The 24935-nt window shown below is 43.4% G+C and overlaps 1 protein-coding gene across 4 annotated transcripts in view; it reads right to left on the bottom strand.

Annotated features, from left to right (window-relative positions):
* The window catches only part of LOC139416331 (voltage-dependent L-type calcium channel subunit alpha-1D-like), a 90204-nt gene extending 65797 nt beyond the window's left edge, over nucleotides 1–24407 (bottom strand). For 3 of the 4 annotated variants that reach the window (XM_071164847.1, XM_071164848.1, XM_071164850.1), the window contains exons 1-3: nucleotides 24194–24346; nucleotides 22747–23107; nucleotides 21876–21981 (exon numbers count right to left, since the gene is read on the bottom strand). In XM_071164847.1, the coding sequence (XP_071020948.1) occupies nucleotides 21876–21981; nucleotides 22747–23107; nucleotides 24194–24221 (495 nt within the window). In that variant the 5' untranslated portion in view covers nucleotides 24222–24346. Of the gene's footprint in view, nucleotides 1–21875; nucleotides 21982–22746; nucleotides 23108–24193 lie in introns of all 4 variants that reach the window. The other variant, XM_071164849.1, reaches the window with a different exon arrangement.
* Nucleotides 24408–24935: the final 528 nt, after the last annotated feature.

Raw genomic sequence — 24935 nt, 5'->3', positions numbered from 1 at the left:
AGAGGATGGGAGACACACAGTACTGTTTAGAGCAATGACTATATGGAATTCTCTTTTAGCTCAGCTAACTCAGGCAAGCAATAAAATCAGTAAAAAAAATTATTGATAAAACAAAACCTGTGAAGACACACACACACACACACACACACACACACACACACACACACACACACACACACACACACACACACACATTATTCATTTATTTGTTTTCTCTTTCTTCTGTTATCATTTTACCAGTCAAAAGTTTGGACGCACCTGCTCATTCAAGGGATTTTCTTTATTTGTACTATTTTCTACATTTTAGAATAATAGTGAAGACATCAAAACTATGAAATAACACATATGGAATCATGTAGTAACCAAAAAAGTGTTAAACAAATTTGATATATGTTATATATCTGGGTGATTGGGGTTGTATTAATTAACAAGGCTATTTGATCCTGTCATCCAAATGGATCAAGACTAATGCAATAATTTGTTCACTTTGATTAATTTAATTTATTAAAGTGCATACTGAAAGGAGACACCAGATACTGTATATACTAAACATTTAATAACCTAAACATAAAATATGAAACTTAGTTATTGTGAACACTGTGATCCTTCATAGTGAATAACATGCTTGGTTATACCATCTTATACAACGGGTGGGTCTAATCCTAAAACCGCATTCCAGCTGGTCTCTATTCCACAAATTACCACAGGCTAAATCTATGATGTTAAAAGGCCTATTTTGTCTCGCCTGCTCCTGCTCTCCCTCTTTGGCCCTCGAGGGCTGCCTTTCATTACGCACATCTGTCACCATCATTACACCATCAGCTGCGCAATATTGGACTCACCTGGACTCCATGATTTTGTTGATTACCCCCTCTATATCTGTCTGCTCCTCAGTTTGTTCCCTGTGTCAGCATTTATGTTGTTATTTCCCCCCTGTTCAGATGATGTTCCTGTTCTGCTTCAAATCAAATCAAATCAAATTTTATTTGTCACATACACATGGTTAGCAGATGTTAATGTGAGTGTAGCGAAATGCTTGTGCTTCTAGTTCCGACAATGCAGTAATAACTAGCTAACAATTCCAAAACTACTACCTTATAGACACAAGTGTAAGGGGATAAAGAATATGTACATACAGATATATGAATGAGTGATGGTACAGAGCAGCATAGGCAAGATACAGTAGATGATATTGAATACAGTATATACATATGAGATGAGTATGTAAACAAAGTGGCATAGTTAAAGTGGCTAGTGATACATGTATTACATAAAGATGCAGTAGATGATATAGAGTACAGTATTTCCGTATACATATGAGATGAATAATGTAGGGTATGTAAACATTATATTAGGTAGCATTGTTTAAAGTGGCTAGTGATATATTTTACATCATTTCCCATCAATTCCCATTATTAAAGTGGCTGGAGTTGAGTCAGTGTGTTGGCAGCAGCCACTCAATGTTAGTGGTGGCTGTTTAACAGTCTGATGGCCTTGAGATAGAAGCTGTTTTTCAGTCTCTCGGTCCCAGCTTTGATGCACCTGTACTGACCTCGCCTTCTGGATGATAGCGGGGTGAACAGGCAGTGGCTCGGGTGGTTGTTGTCCTTGATGATCTTTATGGCCTTCCTGAGACATCGGGTGGTGTAGGTGTCCTGGAGGGCAGGTAGTTTGCCCCCGGTGATGCGTTGTGCAGACCTCACTACCCTCTGGAGAGCCTTACGGTTGTGGGCGGAGCAGTTGCCGTACCAGGCGGTGATACAGCCCGACAGGATGCTCTCGATTGTGCATCTGTAGAAGTTTGTGAGTGCTTTTGGTGACAAGCCGAATTTCTTCAGCCTCCTGAGGTTGAAGAGGCGCTGCTGCGCCTTCTTCACGATGCTGTCTGTGTGGGTGGACCAATTCAGTTTGTCTGTGATGTGTACGCTGAGGAACTTAAAACTTACTACCCTCTCCACTACTGTTCCATCGATGTGGATAGGGGGGTGTTCCCTCTGCTGTTTCCTGAAGTCCACAGTCATCTCCTTAGTTTTGTTGACGTTGAGTGTGAGGTTATTTTCCTGACATCACTTGCTTCATGTCCGTTGTTTATTAAATGCTCTCCCTGTACCTGCTTCTCGTCTCCAGCGTCGATCCTTACATATTTACTCTGTTCCATTTGATTGCGCAATCCACTGTCTCATCAGCCCAGCCAGGCAATTTATAAACTTGATCTGATTTGTATAAACCTCACTGTCTGTGTCTCCGACATTTGCAACATTGTTTCAATATTCAAATTCGATCTCCTGCTGTCCCATAGTAATGAAGGTGTCGGGAGTTGGGATGAGACAGACAGGCAGGCAGCGTTTCTCAGCCAGTCAAAATCATGAATCAGCTGGCACCATTTTTATGGGTATTATTCAAAATATATACAAAAAGGTCAAACGAAACCCAGCTAATTTGCAGTCTTTCCAGCTTCAGTTTGAAGTGATTGTGTTACTGTAGCTGGCTAGCTCCTCTGAACAACAGTGTCCTGACAAGTGAGCACATTTTCTATGCCAATAGAAATCGCGCCTCATTAGCTCATTGTTATGGATGTATCCAAATAAATGTCACTAGAAAACAGCTTAAACAAATGCAAATGCTGCTACTTTGCTCTTATTCTGGCTGCACTTTTTGACATGACTGTGAGTTAGCTGTAGTTGGCTAGCTAGCAAGCAAGGGATCAGAACGTTGCCAGCCAGTATGGCAATGGAACATTTACAACGAACGACTGGGTCCATATATACAGAACAAAAAGACTGAACGACTGGGTCGTGTCTCTAGCAACTCTAGATTTGTGTCGGGACTATATCTTGTGGAAGGATGAAATAGTATGAATAAATTAATTAAAATAAAATTTTTAATGAAACTATGTCAATCATTATTTGAATCTCGGGCCAAACAACAACCGTGCCAATATATCCTTCAAACACCAGCTTCTCGGGCATTATCACTTAAATGATTACTAATAATTGATTATATCATATAATGAAAGAGATGGTGGTGATGTCACACGTCTAATAATACATGGATCGGTTATGTCATATCTAATTGGCTCAGCATAATGAGGAAGACATGCTGATTGGTCAGTCAGGGAGGTTGGAGAACAGGAAGAGACAGGAGTGGGTCAGAGTTATGGTGATGTGAAGTACTTTCGCTGAGGGTTAACCAAGGCGTGTGTGTGTGAGAGAGAGAGACAGAGAGAGAGACAGAGAGAGAGAGAGAGACAGCACGAGAGATCCATAAGAATTTGCTGGTCCTTTATCAATATAAAAACATGTGTTTTATAGTGCACAAGCTTTACTCCACAAACTCTTCCCAACCATCCTCATCATATCCTCACAGGTTTTTACAATGAAGCCCATATGATTCCCTCTTGTTTCTATTTTAAGTGCTAGATGTATGGATAAAATGAATTTAAAACATATTTGATGTTGGCCTAGCACCAGCAGCCTTTGAATAGCCACAGTGTCTCTCTAACATGTTCCCTAACATGTACACACATCCAGTATGCATTGAGAAACAGATTAACATACATTGGTATACAAACATGCATTCACACACACACACACACACACACTCACAAACACACACACACACAAACACAACACATATTTATGCATCAACACAGCCAGATTATGTTGCGGAGTGGACAGAGTGGAGTGAGTGGGCGGGCGGGCAGGCAGCAAATAGAGCAGCTGTAGCTCATCTCTATTCCTGGTTGAAGAGAGTCTCCGAGGCAAACACTTCCTCCCAGACACCCTCAAGTCTCCATGGACACAGTTGTCACGGCAGCGGAGCACTTATGTAAAATGTGGTGAGGGAAGGAGCCACAGATGAATACACACACAGTACACGCTCGCTTACAATAACACACTCACATCACACACAAGACACATAACCACTCAGATGTATAAGAGGAATAAGCACAGAGGACACAAGGCTAGACTAAACACTTGCCTGACCTTCAACTCCAGTATGTACCCCTATGATATTGAGCATTTCATTAAAGGGGCAGCAGATATCAAACCCTCTACACAATGCCATTGATTTTGCTCCTTTAACCACAGTACCAAAACGCTATATTAACTTCACACTGGCGTAAATACTCAAGTTACGGGGAAGACAGGTTACAAAACACATGTGAGAGAGGTGCCAGCCAGGTCCCCAAGAATGCCCTCTGACTTGCTGTTGCAGTTTATGTCCCCTCTAACACTAACCCTCTGTTGGTTGGGCGTCTGTGTAACAACAGGGTGTGCCAACAGGACAGGCTGGGCAACCGGGTCATGGTATCTACCTCCTAGTGGGCCGGCCAGGACGGGGTGGTAAAGCCCCACTCTATTTAAGGTCACATTCTGTTGTTCTACTCACAGACTTAAGTGAACCTAATGTCACAACATTACATCAGTTTGGCTGGTCACTGGGTTGCGGCAAGCGATGGGATCAGTAACATAGGGGATTGAGGAGCTGGTTTTGGACTGATGGAGAGGAGCATGTGACTGTGACTGACCCTCTGTGTGTGGCCTTATGTGGACCTCTGAAGGCCTTCCTCCTCATTAAAAATGAAAAAAGGGATGTAAATCTCATTGTGACTTGGTTTAATAACTGGTTTAATGGTTTAATAAAGTAGATTTCTATTAACAAAGCCAGGGTTGGGGAGTAAGTGATAAGATGTAATCAGTTACATGTAATCTGATTACAAAAAAAACTGTCACTGTAATGAAAAATATTGTAATCAGATTACAGATTACTTTTTGGATTACTTTTAAATTCAGAAAGGAAGTTTGTGGAAAAAATACATTATGACAACTTTCTGTTTTCTCGTTCCAAATGAACGAGTCTGACCACAAGTCAGAGACCACCGTGAAGACACACCAAATGCATTTGATGGATTCTTCTAACGCTCCTTAAAGGGATTCTCTGGTACTTTCGTATACTTTTTAGCCAGTAGTTCTGAAAGTAGCCACAAAAAAGCCAAAAAGTGGTCATAAAAAATTGTGTACTACATCACATCACGTACGTTCGGAAAGTATTCAGACGCCTTATTCTAAATTGTCACGTCTTGATCTGTTTCACCTGTTCCTGTGATTGTCTCCACCCCCTCCAGGTGTCACTTATTTTCCTCAGTGTATTTATCCTGTGTTTCCGGTCTCTCTGTGCCAGTTCGTCTTGTATGTTAGTCAAGTCAAGCAGCTTGTTTTTCCCATACTCCTATTGCTATTCTATTTTTGATAGTCTTCCCGGTTTTCACCCCTGCCTGACTCCGGACTACTTTCCTGCCTTCCTGATCATCCTGCCTGCCCTGACCTTGATTCTGCCTGCCCTTCAGAACCTTTTGGACTCTGAACTGGTTTTGACCCTTTTCCCTGTCCACGACCATTCTCTTGCCTTCCCCTATTGGATTATTAAATACTGTAAAACTCCAACCATCTACCTCCTGTGTCTGCATCTGGGTCTCACCTTGTGTCATGATATAAATGGATAACAAAAAAATTATAATCCTCATCAATCTACACACAATACCCCATAATGACAAAGCAAAAGCTGGTTTTAAGACATTTTTGCAAAAAAAGAATATATACTGAAATATCACATTTACATAAGTATTCAGACTCTTTACTCAGTACTTTGTCGAAGCGATTACAGCCTCGAGTCTTCTTGGGTATGATGCTACAAGCTTGGCACGCCTGTATTTGGGGAGTTTTTCCCATTATTCTCTGCAGATCCTCTTAAGCTCTGTCAGCTTGGATGGGGATCGTTGCGGCAGAGCAATTTTCAGGTCTCTCCAGAGATGTTCAATCGGGTTCAAGTCTGGGCTCTGGCTGGGCCTCTCAAGGACATTCAGAGACTTGTCCCAAAGCCACTGTTGCGTAATCTTGGCTGTGTGCTTAGGGTCGTTGTCCTGTTGGAAGGTAAACCTTCACCCCAGTCTGATATCCTGAGTGCTCTGGAGCAGGTTTTCATCAAGGATCTCTCTGTACTTTGTTCTGTTCATCTTTCCCTCGATCCTGACTAGACTCCCAGACCAAGCCACTGAAAACATCCCCACAGCATGCTGCAGCCACCACCATGCTTCACCGTAGGGATTGTGGCAGGTTTCCTCCAGATGGGATGCTTGGCATTCAGGCCAAAGAGTTCAATCTTGGTCTCATCAGACCAGAGAATCTGGTTTCTTATGATAGGAGAGTCCTTTAGGTGCCTTTTGGCAAACTCCAAGCGGGCTGTCATGTGCCTTTTACTGAGGAGTGGCTTCAGTCTGGCCACTCTACCATAAAAGCCTGATTGGTTGAGTGCTGGAGAGATGGTTGTCCTTCTGGAAGGTTCTCCGATCTCCAGAGAGGAACTCTGGAGCTCTGTCAAATCAAATCAAATGTAATTTGTCACATGCGACGAATACAACAGGTGTACCGTGAAATGCTTACTTACAAGCCCTTAACGAACAATGCAGTTTAAGAAATAGAATTAAGAAAATATTTACTAAATAAACTAAAGTAAACAAATCAAATCGAATCAAAAAGTAACACAAGAAAATGACATAACATTAACAAGGCTATATACAGGGGGTACCAATACCGAGTCAATGTGCGGGGGTATAGGTTAGTCGAGGTGACTATGCATAGAAAATAAACCATGAGTAGTCGCAGTATAAAAACAAAGGGGGGGGGGGGGGGTCAATCAATGTAAATAGTACGGGTGGCCATTTGATTAATTGTTCAGCAGTCTTATGACTTGAGGGTAGAAGCTGTTAAGGAGCCTTTTGGTCCTTGTCTTTGCGCTCTGGTACCTCTTGCAGTGCAGGTGGCAGAGAGAACAGTCTAGACTTGGGTGACTGGAGTCTTTGACCATTTTTTGGGCCTTCCTCTGACACCGCCTAGTGTATTGGTTGTCAGGAAGCTTGGCCCCAGTGATGTTCTGGGCCGTACGCACTACCCTCTGTAGCGCCTTCCTGTCAGGTGCTGAGTAGTTTCCATACCAGGCGGTGATGCAACCGGTCAGGATGCTCTCGATGGTGCAGCTGTAGAACTTTATGAGGATCTGGGGACCAATGCCAAATATTTTCAGTCTCCTGTGGGGGAAAGGTGTTGTCGTGCCCTCTTCACAACTGTCTTGGTGTGATAGTGTCACACACTGATCTGTTTCACCTGTCTTTGTGCTTGTCTCCACCCCCTCCAGGTGTCACCAATCTTCCCCATTATATTTATACCTGTGTTCTCTGTTTGTCTGTTGCCAGTTAATTTTGTTCGTCAAGCCTACCGTCATTTTCCCCCTTGCTCCTGTCTGTTTCTAGTTCCTGTTTTCTAGTTTACCTGGTAATGACCATTCTGCCTGCCCTAACCCTGAGCCTGCCTGCCGTTCTGTACCTTGTCGCACCCCACTGGATTACTTATCTCTGCCTGCCCTTGACTTGTGGTTTTGCCTGCCCCCTGTTCTAGTAATAAACGTTTGTTACTTTGACACTGTCTGCATCTGGGTCTTCCCTGAAACTTGATAGATAGTTCGTTGGTAATGTGGATACCAGGGAAATTGAAACACTCCACATCGGCCCCGTCGATGAGAATGGGGGCCTGTCCGGCACTACTTTTCCTATAGTCCACAATCAGCTCATTTGTTTTGCACATTGAGGGAAGGTTGTTGTCCTGGCACCCCACTGCCAGGTCTCTGACCTCCTCCCTATAGGCTGTCTCATCATTGTTGGTGATCAGGCCTACCACTGTTGTTTCATCGGCAAACTTAATGATGGTGTTAGAGTCGTGCTTGGCCACGCAGTCGTGGGTGAACAGGGAGTACAGGAGTGGACTAAGCACACACCCCTGAGGGGCCCCAGTGTTGAGGATCAGCGTGGCAGATGTGTTGTTGCCTACCTGAGGGCGGCCCGTCAGGAAGTTCAGGATCCAGTTGCAGAGGGAGGTGTTTAGTCTTAGGGTCATTAGCCTAGTGATGAGCTTTTTGGGCACTATGGTGTTGAACGCTGAGCTGTAGTCAATGAACAGCATTCTCACATCGGTGTTACTTTTATCCAGGTGGGAAAGGGCAGTATGGAGTGCAAATGAGATTGAGTCATCTGTGGATCTGTTAGCGCGGTATGCGAATTGGAGTGGGTCAAGGGTTTCTGGCATGATGGTGTTGATTTGAGCCATGACCAACCTTTCAAAACACTTCATGGTTACAGATGTGAGTGCTACAGGGTGGTAATCATTTAGGCAGGTTACCTTCGCTTTCTTGGGAACAGGGACAATGGTAGTCTGTTTGAAACATGTAGGTATTACAGACTCGGCCAGAGAGAGGTTGAAAATGTCAGTGAAGACACTTGCCAGTTGGTCCGCGCATGCTTTGAGCACACGTCCTGGTAATCTGTCTGGCCCCGCGGCTTTGTGAATGTTGACCTGTTTAAAGGTCTACGGAGAACGTGATCACAGTTTCCCTTTGTAGTCTGTAATAGTTTTCAAGCCCCGCCACATCCGAAGAGCGTCGGAGCTGGTGTAGGATTAGTAGGATTCAATCTTAGTCCTGTATTGACGCTTTGCCTGTTTGATGGTTCGTCTGAGGGCATAGCGGGATTTCTTATAAGCGTCCGGATTAGTGTCCCGCACCTTGAAACCGGCAGCTCTAGCCTTTAGCTTGGTGCGGATGTTGCCTGTAATCCATGGCTTCTGGTTGGGATATGTACGCACAGTCATTTATTGATGAAGCCGGTGACTGAGGTGGTATACTCCTCAATGCCATTGGATGAATCCCGGAACATATTCCAGTCTGTGCTAGCAAAACAGTCCTGTAGCGTAGCTTCCACATCATCTGACCACTTCCGTATTGAGCGAGTCACTGGTACTTCCTGCTTTAGTTTTTGCTTGTAAGCAGGAATCAGGAGGTGGTCTAGAGTTTTTTTTCTCCTATGGTTGCACATGTGACATGCTGGTAGAAATGATGTAAAACGGATTTAAGTTTGCCTGCATTAAAGTCCCAGGCCACCAGGAGCGCTGGCTCTGGATGAACATTTTCTTGTTTGCTTATGATCTTAGTGCCAGCATCGGTTTGTGGTGGTAAATAGATGGCTACAAATAATATAGATGAGAACTCTCTTGGTAGATAGTGTGGACAACAGCTTATCATGAGGTATTCTACCTCAGGTGAGCAATACCTGGAGACTTCTTTAATATTAGACATTGCTCATCAGCAATTATTGACAAATTGACACACACACCTGTCCCTCGTCTTACAAGACGTAGCTGCTCGATTCTGCCGATACACGGAGAGGCCAGCCAGCTCTACATTATCTGTGACATCGCTTAGCCACGTCTCAGTGAAACATAAGATATTATAGTTTTTAATCTCCAGTTGGTATTATAGTCTTGATCGTAGATTGTCCAGTTCTTTTTCCAATGATTGCACGTTGGCCAATAATACGGAGGGTAGTGATGGTTTACCTACTCGTCTGCGAATTCTTACAAGGCACCCCGCTTTCGTCCCCCTTTTTCCCCGTCTTTTCTTCACGCGGATGACGGGATTTGGGCCTTGTCTCAACAAAGCAGTATATCCTTTGGGCCGGAAACACTAATGAAAAAATCTTTGTCCAGTTTGAGTTGAGTAATCGCTGGTCTGATGTGTCATAAGAGACGTTATGTACAAAATGAGTTACAAACAATGGAAAAAAAAACGAACAAAATAGCACAAATGGTTAGGAGCCCGTAAAACAGAATCCATCCCCTCCAGCGCCATTATCACTTGGTCACCTCCCTGACCAAGGCCAAGGCCCACTCAGTTTGGCCGGGTGGCCAGCTCTAGGAAGAGTCTTGGTGGTTCCAAACATCTTCCATTTAAGAATGAGGGAGGTCACTGTGTTCTTGGGGACCTTTAAGGCTGCAGAAGTTTTTTGTTAACCTTCCCCAGATCTGTGCCTCGACAAAATCCTGTCATGGAGCTCTACGGACAATTCCTTCGAAGTCATCGCTTGGTCATCGCACTGTCAACTGTGGGACATTATATAGACAGGTGTGTGCCTGATCAATTAATGTCCAATAAATTGGATTTACCACAGGTGGACTCCAATCAAGTTGTGGAAACATCTCAAGGATGATCATTGGAGGTATCTGAGCTCAATTTTGAGTCTCATAGCAAAGGGTCTGAATACTTATGTAAATAAGGTATTTCAGATTTTTTTTATAAATACAACCTGTTTTCGCTTTGTCATTATGGGGTATTGTGTGTAGATTGATGAATGAATTAGGCTGTAACATAACAAAATGTGGAAAAAGGGAAGGTGTCTGAATACTTTCTGAATGCACTGAATGTGCAGATATATGCACCACCATTGCTCTTTCTCGCGCTCTGCTGTGTGTGATTCTTGCTAGCTGTCACTCAAATGATGAGGGGCTGACTCTCATTGGCTGGAATTCGAATTGCTAGGGGGGTGGTCCACATGGGGGGGGAAATAGAGGTACATTTGCACAGCATAGCTTCCAGAAAACAGTCGCTTTCAAACTTGGGATATCTTGGCAAATTTAAATAAGACAGGAATTCTGTGCATACATTATGCATGTATGAATTACACATTGACACATCCAGCCCAAAGTGGGAGGTTTAAAAAATGCTTACTAGTCGCCAAAGAACCGGAGTATGTAATCAGATTACATTACTGAGTTTGGGTAATCCAAAAGTTATGTTACTGATTACAATTTTGGACAGGTAACTAAATAACTAACAGATTACATTTAGAAAGTAACCTACCTAACCCTGAACACAGCTTCATTATACTGCCTTGCTCACCACCCCTTTGGGATTTGTAAAAACACCAAAGAAAAACAAACTGCTCCCACGACTTTCGACATTCAAAACTTCATCAAGAATGAGTTTCTTTGGATTCATAGCAGTGTGTAACAACTACCACCACAGTCTTTTGTTTCCCCAGTCGAACAACTGGTCTAGCATAATGAAGAGGGCGGGGGGGGGGCGGCACCCTCCCAATCCCCATGTCAAACCACTTACAACCTAATCAATGCTCCCACATTCCCTCCATCGCTCTATCCATCCCCCTAACCTGTTATCATGGGTCCAGAACAATGACTTAGTGATTGAGTGAGGGATCAGCTGAGAGAGGAAACAAGACTCTCGGACAACTGTGAGGGATTGACAACAGAGACAGATGAATGAGATAGGAGGGGGGATGGACCATTGATGGCACAATGGTGACACAGGCATCAATCAGGCTGCAGGCACTTTCTAGCTGCACAGGCCTGGCTGCAGTAATCTGCCCTCACTGGCCCATATATTTATTTTATTTATTTTTATTTTACCTTTATTTAACCAGGCAAGTCAGTTAAGAACAAATTCTTATTTTCAATGACGGCCTGGGAACAGTGGGTTAACTGCCTGTTCAGGGGCAGAACGACAGATTTGTACCTTGTCAGCTCGGGGGTTTGAACTCGCAACCTTCCGGTTACTAGTCCAACGCTCTAACCACTAGGCTACCCTGCCGCCCCAGGATTAAACAACAGGATTAAAACAGACAAGCTTCCTCACAGCCAGGCGCACTGTTCATCATCCTGTTCATCATCATCATCATCCTCCCCGTTCTCCATCCAACATCTCTGTCGTCGTCGTCATCATCATCATCATCATCAGAGCATATACTGTATTTGGAGAGTTATGACAACTTTTAGAATGTTGAATATTGTTCTAATTCTCAACATTCAGTTACATATCATTGTTTCAGTATTCCCCGTGTAATGTTAATCCAGAGCTAACATGGCTGCCATAGTTGTAGTGTCATGTAAATGCATCATAATGCTCATTCTAGGCAATCAGTTTTATAGTATTTAAAATATATATATTCGTCATGTAATGTTAATGGGGAGCTAACTTGGCTGCCATAGAATGGCTTCCGTGTAAATGTACCATAATGCTGAAACCGCATTGGCCCAACTCTCTAAATACATGGCTCGGATCATCATCATTCCTATCAGTGTCCCCATCTCCCTCCCACAGAGAGATGACCGAAGCAGGGCAACTACATTCACATCCACCAGAGCATGACTAATCTCAGACGGACAACGCCATGAGGGCAGCTTGACCACATCTGATGGATCTGACAAGTATATCTAAAAGAACCTCAGGTTCACACACAGACACAAATGCACATACACACACACACACCACTTCAGGGCCTGGACATACAGTGACTGCAGCAGATCTTTTGTTGACATTTCAAAAGACCAAATAAGTTACATGAGGCTAACACGCGTGAAGCCAACTGCAGTTGACATTTCATAAGACCTAAAAGCACTCATGGCAAAAAGCTTTTGACACCTCACCCAGACCAAAGACACACTCTGTACCCATTGCAAAATACTGTTGACATTTCATGAAACCTCCACACACACACACACACACACACACACACACACACACACACACACACACACACACACACACACACACACACACACACACACACACACACACACACTGCATGCATGACTACAGTATGAGATTAATGATTACAGTGTGAGGGTAATGATTACAGTGTGGGGGTAGTGATTACAGTGTGAGGGTAATGATTACAATGTGAGGGTAATGATTACAGTGTGAGGGTAATGATTACGGTGTGGGGTAGTGATTACAGTGTGGGGTAATGATTACAGTGTGGGGGTAATGATTACATTATTAGGGTAATGATTACAGTATGAGGGTAATGATCACATTATGAGGGCAATGATTACAGTATGAGGGTAATGATCACATTATGAGGGTAATGATTACATTATGATGGTAATGATTACAGTGTGAGGGTAGTGATTACAGTGTGGGGGTAGTGATTACAGTATGAGGGTAATGATCACATTATGAGGGTAATGATTACATTATGAGGGTAATGCTTACATTATGAGGGTAATGATTACAGTGTGAGGGTAGTGATTACAGTGTGGGGGGTAGTGATTACAGTATGAGGGTAATGATTACAGTATGAGGGTAATGATCACATTATGAGGGTAATGATTACAGTGTGGGGGTAGTGATTACAGTATGAGGGTAATGATTACGGTATGAGGGTAATGATCACATTACGAGGGTAATGGTTACAGTATGAGGGTAATGATTACAGTATCAGGGTAATGATTACAGTATGAGGGTAATGATCACATTATGAGGGTAATGATTACAGTATGAGGGTAATGATTACAGTATGCGGGTAATGATTACAGTATGAGGGTAATCCTGTGGAAAACAGGAGGAGACTGGAGCAGTAAATGCTAGGCATTAAGTTTGTTTTTCACACGTATGTTCCTCCTCTCTATCTCTTCCAGATACACACAATGATATTTGTTGGCCGTGTAAATACTTAGAGAGTCAAAAGCCACACTGGAAAAGGGAGTACATTTTCACACCATTAAGTTTAAATGAATATGTATGCAAACATTTGCTTCTGTCCTCCATAGCCCTGGGGGAGAGAGAGGCTGTCTTTGTGTTGTATTGTGTAGTGCAGTGTTGTGTTCAGTTGTGCTGTACTGTCCCACTGTTGTTGTGCTGTGCTGTACGGTGTGTTTTACTCGTTTTGTTGTTGACAGCCATGTCTCTGGCTGCTGTTTCTGACTGACAATGAGCCCTGACCTAGCTGCTGTAAGACATCCACCCACTCGCCATGCCCACACACTCCGCTCTGTGGTAGACACTTAGGTTACCTTGTGGAGTGGACTAAGAACAGTGGTTTCCTTTGGAGTCAGGGTAAATTCAAAGCATTCCTTAAATGATTAATACGGTGCCCAAAAATGTCAAGACAAATTGTGTGCAAGTGTGTGCATGCTTGCATGTGTAACGGAGTTAAGAATGTACCATAAGCTCACTCCACGGTTTGCTTGAAATGTCGCCGATGACGCTATCGAATGAGATATTTCTCGATAGTTTAAACGGTTGGTACGTTGTCAAGGAGGGTGGTCACTTGTGTTTGCGAACAGAGGGTGACGGGTTTGAGCCCGGTATGGGGACATGGACAGTGGAGGAAGCTATACTGACAGCAGCAAACTGAAGTCCGTTTCACGTGTCTGCGTACATGTGTGTGTCCGCATGGTGCACGTGTACTACGTGCGTGTGTGTGTGTGTGTGTGTGTGTGTGTGTCCCTCCCCTGAGGCCAACAGAGCACTTCCCGGTTGTAATGAGGCGAGAACTGAAACGAGGCTGTAATAATGCTGCCTGGGGAGCAGAGCCTGGCCTCGGCTAGCCCGTCCGGGGTCATACCCTGTTACACAGCTCTGATAGCACGATTCGATCAATGGACATCTGCTCTCAGAATTGCCGTCCGGCCCCGGTTGACACATACTGTGCTGTTATAGTGAACAACCGTGAACATCAAGTTACATCAGGTACAGTGCCTTGCGAAAGTATTCGGCCCCCTTGAACTTTGCGACCTTTTGCCACATTTCAGGCTTCAAACATAAAGATATAAAACTGTATTTTTTTGTGAAGAATCAACAACAAGTGGGACACAATCATTAAGTGGAACGACATTTATTGGATATTTCAAACTTTTTTAACAAATCAAAAACTGAAAAATTGGGCGTGCAAAATTATTCAGGCCCTTTACTTTCAGTGCAGCAAACTCTCTCCAGAAGTTCAGTGAGGATCTCTGAATGATCCAATGTTGACCTAAATGACTAATGATGATAAATACAATCCACCTGTGTGTAATCAAGTCTCTGTATAAATGCACCTGCACTGTGATAGTCTCAGAGGTCCGTTAAAAGCGCAGAGAGCATCATGAAGAACAAGGAACACACCAGGCAGGTCCGAGATACTGTTGTGAAGAAGTTTAAAGCCGGATTTGGATACAAAAAGATTTCCCAAGCTTTAAACATCCCAAGGAGCACTGTGCAAGTGATAATATTGAAATGGAAGGAGTATCAGACCACTGCAAATCTACCAAGACCTGGCCGTCCCTCTAAACTTTCAGCTCATACAAGGAGAAGACTGATCAGAGATGCAGCCAAGAGGCCCATGATCACTCTGGATGAACTGCAGAGATCTACAGCTGAGGTGGGAGACTCTGTCCATAGGACAACAATCAGTCGTATATTGCACAAATCTGGCCTTTATGGAAGAGTGGCAAGAAGAAAGCCATTTCTTAAAGATATCCATAAAAGTGTCGGTTAAAGTTTGCCACAAGCCACCTGGGAGACACACCAAACGTGGAAGAAGGTGCTCTGGTCAGATGAAACCAAAATTGAACTTTTTGGCAACAATGCAAAACGTTATGTTTGGCGTAAAAGCAACACACCATCCCCACTGTCAAACATGGTGGTGGCAGCATCATGGTTTGGGCCTGCTTTTCTTCAGCAGGGACAGGGAAGATGGTTAAAATTGATGGGAAGATGGATGGAGCCAAATACAGGACCATTCTGGAAGAAAACCTGATGGAGTCTGCAAAAGACCTGAGACTGGGACGGAGATTTGTCTTCCAACAAGACAATGATCCAAAACATAAAGCAAAATCTACAATGGAATGGTTCAAAAATAAACATATCCAGGTGTTAGAATGGCCAAGTCAAAGTCCAGACCTGAATCCAATCGAGAATCTGTGGAAAGAACTGAAAACTGCTGTTCACAAATGCTCTCCATCCAACCTCACTGAGCTCGAGCTGTTTTGCAAGGAGGAATGGGAAAAAATGTCAGTCTCTTGATGTGCAAAACTGATAGAGACATACCCCAAGCGACTTACAGCTGTAATCGCAGCAAAAGGTGGCGCTACAAAGTATTAACTTAAGGGGGCTGAATAATTTTGCACGCCCAATTTTTCAGTTTTTGATTTGTTAAAAAAGTTTGAAATATCCAATAAATGTCGTTCCACTTCATGATTGTGTCCCACTTGTTGTTGATTCTTCACAAAAAAATACAGTTTTATATCTTTATGTTTGAAGCCTGAAATGTGGCTTCAAACATAACGTTCAAGGGGGCCGAATACTTTCGCAAGGCACTGTATATGTGGTCTCAAATAGGGATAAGGCCTTCCATACTAACACCCTGTGTGCTTAAAACCTACAGAGTTGCATTATAACCACGCACTCAACTGTACTGTACTTTGTTTTGTAACTTTTGCACTGCTGAGAGGAGAGCTGACAAGGAAGCATTCCATTGTACTGTGTAAACTACGCTGTACCTTATCCATATGACCAATACAATTTTATTTCATTTGAATAGCACAACCCCAACAGTGGAAACCCTGTCCAAATGATAGATTTTATAGATTCAAATCTATAGATGGATATATTTTCATAGTTTAATCAAATTACTGTTTGTACACAAACTGGCTACTGTATCTTAGCCCCAAAAAAAACCATGCAAGTTAGATCCGTTTCACAACACAGTACTTCATTTTTTTAGTAGGTAGTCAATCTATCAGAGAAATCAATAAAGAGTGAGACTGGGAGAGAAGTAGAGAGTCTTACAGTGGCTGAAATAGGTCTGCATCTATCTATTTCTTTCTATCTCTCTCTCACTCACTCTCACAAACACATGCGCACGCACGCACGTGCACACACACACACACACACACAAACGTGACCTGTTTAGCCTGACTCATTTCCCCTCCTGTTTGACTAAACATTCCATCCCTGACAGAAAGAATAACACAAACACACACACACACACACACACACATTACACCTTTTTGGCAGACTGCACAGAATGCTGTTCGGTGAAAATGTAATGTATAACACACATATTATTCGCAAACACACATAGGCAGCATAAACACACACATACACAGACACAGACACACAAACACACATAGGCAACATAAACACATACATACACAGACACAGACACACAAACACACATAGGCAACATAAACACACACATACACAGACACAGACACACAAACACACATAGGCAACATAAACACATACATACACAGACACACAAACACACATAGGCAGCATAAACACACACATACACAGACACAGACACACAAACACACATAGGCAGCATAAACACACACATACACAGACACAGACACACAAACACACATAGGCAACATAAACACACACATACACAGACACAGACACACAAACACACATAGGCAACATAAACACATACATACACAGACACACAAACACACATAGGCAGCATAAACACACACATACACAGACACAGACACACAAACACACATAGGCAACATAAACACACATACACAGACACACAAACACACATAGGCAACATAAACACACACATACACAGACACAGACACACAAACACACATAGGCAACATAAACACATACATACACAGACACACAAACACACATAGGCAGCATAAACACACACATACACAGACACAGACACACAAACACACATAGGCAACATAAACACATACATACACAGACACAGACACACAAACACACATAGGCAGCATAAACACACACATACACAGACACAGACACACAAACACACATAGGCAGCATAAACACACACATACACAGACACAGACACACAAACACACATAGGCAGCATAAACACACACATACACAGACACAGACACACAAACACACATAGGCAACATAAACACATACATACACAGACACACAAACACACATAGGCAGCATAAACACACACATACACAGACACACAAACACACATAGGCAGCATAAACACACACATACACAGACACACAAACACACATAGGCAGCATAAAACACACACAGACACAGACACACAGACACACATAGAGTGGGGTCCAAAATTATTGACACCCTTGATAAAGATGAACAACAATGACTATAAAATACATAACTCAAATATTGAGTATATTGTATGCTCAAGAGAATGGGGAAATTATAGTATTTTACACTAATAGAATTGCTCAGAAAAAAATGTATTTTGTTTAACAAAATAAGGTGGTCAAAAGTTTAGTATTTGGTCCCATATTCCAAGAAATTACTACATCAAGCTTGTACCTCCAAGAGATTTCCACTTCTCACCATTACCAATAACAGGGGAGGTTAGCACGTCTTAGGGGTATGATCTTTGACCCTCTGTGACTTTCTCACACACGTAGTTAAAGGAGATGTCATTAAGTACCCACCAAATCGAACAAATATCTGACTACCATATTTATAAGACTCTTTAGGGCTGTCAATAATTTATACCCCTACATTTTTGGGGAAAAATAGTATTTGTTGCTCATCTTTATCAAGGGTGTCAATAATTTCAGACCCTGCTGTATATACACACACAAAACATGGTCTTGAGCCTTGAGCCGCTGAACGATGTGCTACATACAGTCAAAGACATGGACACAATGTCTGCTCGGCTCAGAATGAGAATGCAAAGGCATGAACACAATGTCTGCTCGGCTCAGAATGAGAACGCAGCCCAAAACCACTTACAACTCATCTAGTAACACCATTAAATCCAAAAGCCCTATCTTAGATACTAGCATACTGTCTAAAATAGTTGGACAGATTAAAACCATTCAGCTATCCAATTCCATCAAAAGTGAGACCGTGGTGATACAGAATCAATGAAACAACCCACACACAATGGCTCTCTTCAACAGATACATGGACATATCTCCGGGGGAATAAAAATAATCAAACACAGAGGAACACACAGGACAGTAAGCATCATCCCTCAATGGGTTTCATTAAGATTGTCTATCCAGTGTTACTCAACTGTGTGTTTATGCTGTGACTGTTGGCTCCTGTTGCCAATGGAGACCAATGCGACGGCTCGCTCATTGGACAAGCAGTATGCTGGTGGTCAGAGGAGACGCCATAAGTATAAGTACCCATCAGATCATAGCCAAGCTGAATAGGATCCTTATCGTCATCCCAGCCACAGCAGGGGTCAGTCTGACCCAAACAGACAGAGTCACACGATCCACTGTTAAACCCTCATCCCTTTCACAGTCCCACCTCCCACTCGTGTGCTAGACCCTGACCACTCCCCCTCCCCGTCTCTGCCTGCACAACCTCCTCTCATCTACTGGCCACTAATCTACAGCACAGCTTAATCCTCCAAACCTGGCCACACACATACACTCATAGGGTCACTGAGGCATGTGCGCACACACACACACTCTTTCTCTCTCTCAATATAGGATGTTCCTAGTTCCTCACCCGCTCAAATTAGGATACTCCCACAGATATAGGCACCCCAGATAAAGAGCCACACTGGTGTGAGTGGCCAGGCTCAATGAACATAAGGGAGAAGGTCTCAAGCCCCTAAGTGACCGTCACACAGCACGACACACAATCAATCAAATGCATTTTATAAAGCCCTTTTTACATCAGCAGTTGCAACAAAGTGCTTAAACAGAAACCGATACTCAGTGCAGATGTAGAAGCACAACGGCTAGGAAAAACTCCCTAGAAAGTCAGGGAACCTAGGAAGAAGCCTAGAAAGGAACCAGGCTCTGATGGGTGGCCAGTCCTCTTCTGGCTGTGCTGGGTGGAGATTATGACAGTACATGGCCATGTACTCTTAAGACACACATGCAATCATCCTTAAAGCACCCGCACTCATTCATGCTCCAGATCTGCACTTCTACTGATCCACCCTTACAGTGTTCAAATGAGGATTACACCCTGAGAGGGAGAGTGCATTCAAGGTTTTGATAGATTAGGAATTGTTGGTTTCATTCATGCTAGCTAGCCTATTAAGCACACACCAGGCTTGGGGACAATTCCATTTAAATTCCAGACAATTCAGGAAGTACACTGAAATTACAAATGAAATGTGGAATTGCAATATGGTTTATTTTCTGAATTGCCTGGAATTGACCCCAACCCTGGCATACACAGACTCACCCCTCCCCCTTCAGTAATGCTCATGTGTGTGTGTGTGTGTGTGTGTGTGTGTGTGTGTGTGTGTGTGTGTGTGTGTGTGTGTGTGTGTGTGTGTGTGTGTGTGTGTGTGTGTGTGTGTGTGTGTGTGTGTGTGTGTGTGTGTGTGTTGTTAGTGCACAGACACTGGAAATGATTTAACTCATGCCAACTCACACATCAGGTGTTGAAATCTAAAACCACGTCACCTGAATCTCTACGGTTTCACAGTAGAAATCCTCAGATGTTGATAAGTCCAATCCCTCAAATAAAGCAAACTACTGTCCTAAAGGAAAATGAATTAGTGACTCAGTTCACTATAGCTTTCACTTCAACAATAACCATGGTGGAGGAATCTGCGTCCTTGGCCTGTATGGGAAACAGCTGCGTTCCAATAATGTCTCCCGCTGTCGCCACAACACTACCTACTGCTTCTATACAAGTTATGCACATAAAATAAGACGGGTGGGAGGGGCTAAAATATGCTAGAAATGACTCTCTCAAAATGTGTTCACAACAGCCTTATACCTCCAGCAATTTACAACATAAACAAATCAATTATTTGATCTCCTTCCTGCTCATTTTAAATGTGTTTATTCTGACGAGAGCTTTGAGAGTAGAGAAAACCTCCATCAAATAAAGATTGGACATGAGATGATGCCGACCAGAGGTTTGGCGAGAGTTAATACTCGGTTTCCTCCATCTGTTAAGAGATCTGTTTTTTAATACTTACTTCTCTAAGAAGATCTCAGGGCAATATCAGATCTCAGGGCAATATCAGATCTCAGGGCAACATCATTCACAGCACGACAAGTTCATAGGCATGTGTCTTCCGGTGCAATCTAAAGAGAACAAACGTCTTTTCACATTTTTAACAGTTAGGGGCCTGGCATGCCATTGGATCTGCATGCACAGAGATGGTATAGAACCGAGATAGATGGTCATTCTAACACGCAAAGAAGGAGCAAAACTCATCAGAAACTCTGAATACCTACGGCCATCTCTCATGTCATCCTTCCCTGTACCACTCTCTGTGAATCGTGAGATACAAGGTATACAGCTCTGTATGTCAAAATGGAATTAAGTATCTTTGACAAGCACTTGTTACATATTGTAGCCTCGACCGGGACTCTAACCATTACGCCAAGAAGTCCAAACCTCTTAACGAGGTCGGTAGGTGTTGGGTTAAGGTCGCTACAGTACACCTTTTCTTTGGGAGAGCGTGTCCCCACTTGGTATAGACCAAGTCCCTTGTGTGTACACGCCCCTCCGGTGGCCCAACGGCCTCCATTCCACTTTTGACGCCAATATACTGAACTTGGGGGGTAGCCCCGACCGGGACTCGAACCCAGGTCCATCGACTATCAATCCAACACTTTAAGCGTTACGCCAAGAAGTCAGAACCTGAGGCCGCTCCAATATAATTCTAAAATAATTTGCTGGTCACTGTTAAAGGTTGCTGATTGACATATAACTGGTCATAGAACTATAATGCTAACTATTACTGCTCTGGGTAAATTCTATTTGATCATTTTAATTTCCTTATTGCTTCTATGCTGCAGCAGTGTGTGCGATTATATCAGCACAATACTGTAAACAAACTAACATGGTTTAACAAATGATCAGGGCATTCTCCTCTCCAAGCCCTCACTGCTGAATGTGGAACAGACTGGGCGTGACACACAGGACAGATGACCTCCAGAACAGACTAGCGTAGCATACTGTTTGCGTCAACAAACGAAACATGATACATCACCAAATAATGTGTGTGTGTGTGTGTGTGTGTGTGTGTGTGTGTGTGTGTGTGTGTGTGTGTGTGTGTGTGTGTGTGTGTGTGTGTGTGTGTGTGTGTGTGTGTGTGTGTGTGTGTGTGTGTGTGTGTGTGTGTGTGTTCTTCAGACTACCTATGGTGAGCCACATCCACCAGCGGCAACACACAAAGCATTCAATAGCAGAAACAATCCTCCTAGAAAAACTATGGACAAGTGTCACTTCCTGAAACCCTGCCATACTTTAGAATAGAATAGAATAGAATAGAATGGAATGCTCACCAGGTCGTGGTTGGTGGAGTTGGAGTCGTCCTCAGGGAAGGGGATGTAAACAGCTAAGGCCACACAGTTGGCAAAAATAGAGAGCAGTATAAAGATATCAAAGGGTCTGAGGCACACAGTTAAGGAACAAGCATAAAACAGAGAGAGCACATTGCAGTCATGTAAAGGTGGTGGGGGGGGATCCTGAAATTATCTTGGCTCTGATGAGGTGAAAAGCACAATGCTCAAAGCAAACATTTTCAAATACAGGGACTTCATCAGTTTGAAAGATGGGGAGCTTACTCCTTATCATGGGATTGTCTTAATGCGCCATCTATAAAAACACACTGGATACGGTATGAGATGTTTGCATTCAGCACTACACTCAAATGAATTTCTCTAGTCCAGGGTTTCCCAAACTCCTCGGGACCCCAAGGGGTGCACGTTTTGGTTTTCTGCCCTAGCACTCCACAGCTGATTCAAATAATCAACTAATCATCAAGTGTTGAATCATTTGAATCAGATGTGTAGTGCTAGGGCAAAAACGTTTACTCGAGGACGCTGCTCTAGACTGTCTCCAGCCGAGGTCTGGTCTGGGAGTGTTTTCAGCTTAGAAGAGGAAAGACCCAGACAATGGCAAGGATACATGATCACTATAGACTATAGAATGATCACTATAGACTGCAGAATAAATGATTTTGTTGCCGATTGTTTGTTTAGAGCTTGGGAAGAGATGCGAAATATCAGAGGATGACACTTGCCATCATGGCTATCATGGACTGCTTTCTCTTGTAAACAAATAGACCAAAAGCCACAGGTGTTTTCCATGGTCCCATGTGGGGACACAGAGAGTCCCTGTATATCTCCATCGTGAGAGCCCCAGAAAGGATACTTCCACTCCACCAGGCTGATGCAGGCTCTGCGGATGGGGTTGTTGAGGGTGAGGCAGAACAGTGCCCTGGGCGGTCTGCTGTTGGTGGAGCCGCCCTGCTTCTTGCTCTTGGCATACAGCTGCCTCTTCCTCTGTGACAGTGAGCCCACCGGGGCGGGTGTGGCCCCAGGGACAGGGGGGCGGGCGCTCATGCTCTGGGGTGCCTCGCCCTGGGCGTTACGAGCAGCATGGATCGCGGCCTGCCAGGAGATAGTGCCGGTCTGGGGGCAGGGTTCGGGCTGCGGGTGGGAGGGGTTTTCTGACCCGAGGGCCGACGTGTCACCAGAGTGATGGGCTCTGTTGCTGCTGGCATACTGTGCCCCTGAGGACAGAAAAGGGGAGAGAGAGATGGATTGATCAGAGAAAGGTGCACGCCAGAGGGAGAGTGGGGAAGGGGAGGGAAGTGAATGGTGAGACAACCAGGGGAAAGAGAGTGGAAGAGAGAGAGAAAGGCATGAAATACAAACTGTATGTGAAACTCAGAAGGTTCCCTCACCAGTCTCTGTGACTATGCAGTCACACTTCAATATCCAAATAAACCTTTTAACGCTGCATGTATTTCTTCACAGGAAGATGCTACAACGTCCACAATTGAAGCCAATTGGCTTTATTTAGTATGTATGCCTAGATATTGGTGAATCTCTTTTTAATAAAACTTGATTTTTGTTGGTCTCAGAAAACCACTACATTTAATTTATATTGGCAAACATGAATTTTGCGGTGAGCTGATTAGAATGGCAAGCTGTAATCAAAGCAATGACTTCCTTGGACAGGATAGTGATGTTGTTATTGCTTGATGAGATGGGGCTAAGCTGACCAGGGAGCATTCCCTTGACAACCAATGAAAACACAGAGGATACAGAGGAAGGCTGCTCATTGTAAGAGCCTAATAGACCATAAAGGATGCTACAAAAAAAAACGGAAAATAATGTGGAAATAATGATTTATTTCTGGTGATGACCTAATTGAATACTGTGAAATGGATCACATAATCCACTGTTACAACCAATTGATGATTGATTGATGCAAAACTGAGTCAGACAAAATACAATTGAATTATTGAAATCTAAATAATGTCACTGCTTCCTCTCGCCTGGACTTCATATGATCACATTCCAAACTTCCATCAAATCAATCCACAAATATACCTACCTTTTTCTCAGGACTACATTTCAGAGGATTATTCAAATATATTACGGAGACATCAGTGACGTCCACTGCTTATAAAACTATAATAATAAATGAATGATGCTTGCAGCACAAAACAAATAGAAAGCTTTGGGCTCCGGGTCACACGAGAGACACGTACGACAAGACTGACATAAGACACACACATATATATATGAGCGCACGGGCGTCCTTCCGACAGCGCAGCGCTCCAGTGACAACTGATTTACATCGGATTTACCTTCGGGCTGTTCCTCTGCCTCTTGCATCCTCTTCTCCACATTGAAACACCGTTTTAATTCCAACACAGTAAAAAAAAAATCAAAAAGTGTAACAATAAACGAAAGTGTTCAACAACAACATTTCATAAATCCTACAGAACCCCAGAGAGTAGCCTACACCACAAGCATCTTTGCATTGCAACATCCGGGTGTTGCGCATGATGGATCGTAGATGGATAAAATGGATAAAATAAAGACGCCTACATTATATCCTGGATCAGTGGTCCATAGGCTACGAGTCTCTTCGAAGTTTTTGGTTAGACTACTGAAGCAACAGGAAAACAGCTGTGACCATCCTCTCAAAACTACGCGAAGATGTGATTTTGGACCCTGTGTCCAAGGTGTCACTATTTACTCTCTAATGGGCATCCCATGCTAATCCGTTTAGAGATAGCAATCTACTGTAGTAGTCTACCAGGTACGGTTGTTGTAAAAAAAAATAACAAAAATAATAATTAAAAAACAGCTTCTGAGTTGGGCCAATGCCAATCAATTAAAATTAATGTTTTGATTTTGATTTAACCAGGCAAGTCAGTTAAGAACAAATTCTTATTTGCAATGATGGCCTACCCCGGCCAAACCCTAACGACGCTGGGCCAATTGTGCGCCGCCCTATGTGACTCCCATTCACCGCCGGTTGTGAAACAGACTGTAATCGAACCAGGGTCTGTAGTGACGCCTCTAGCACTGAGATGCAGTGCC

This window comes from Oncorhynchus clarkii, chromosome 9 (genome assembly GCF_045791955.1).
Source record: "Oncorhynchus clarkii lewisi isolate Uvic-CL-2024 chromosome 9, UVic_Ocla_1.0, whole genome shotgun sequence".
NCBI classification, from domain to species: Eukaryota; Metazoa; Chordata; class Actinopteri; order Salmoniformes; family Salmonidae; genus Oncorhynchus; species Oncorhynchus clarkii.
The sequence above is the reverse complement of the archived record's forward strand: the minus strand, read 5'-3'. Positions and strand labels throughout refer to the sequence as shown.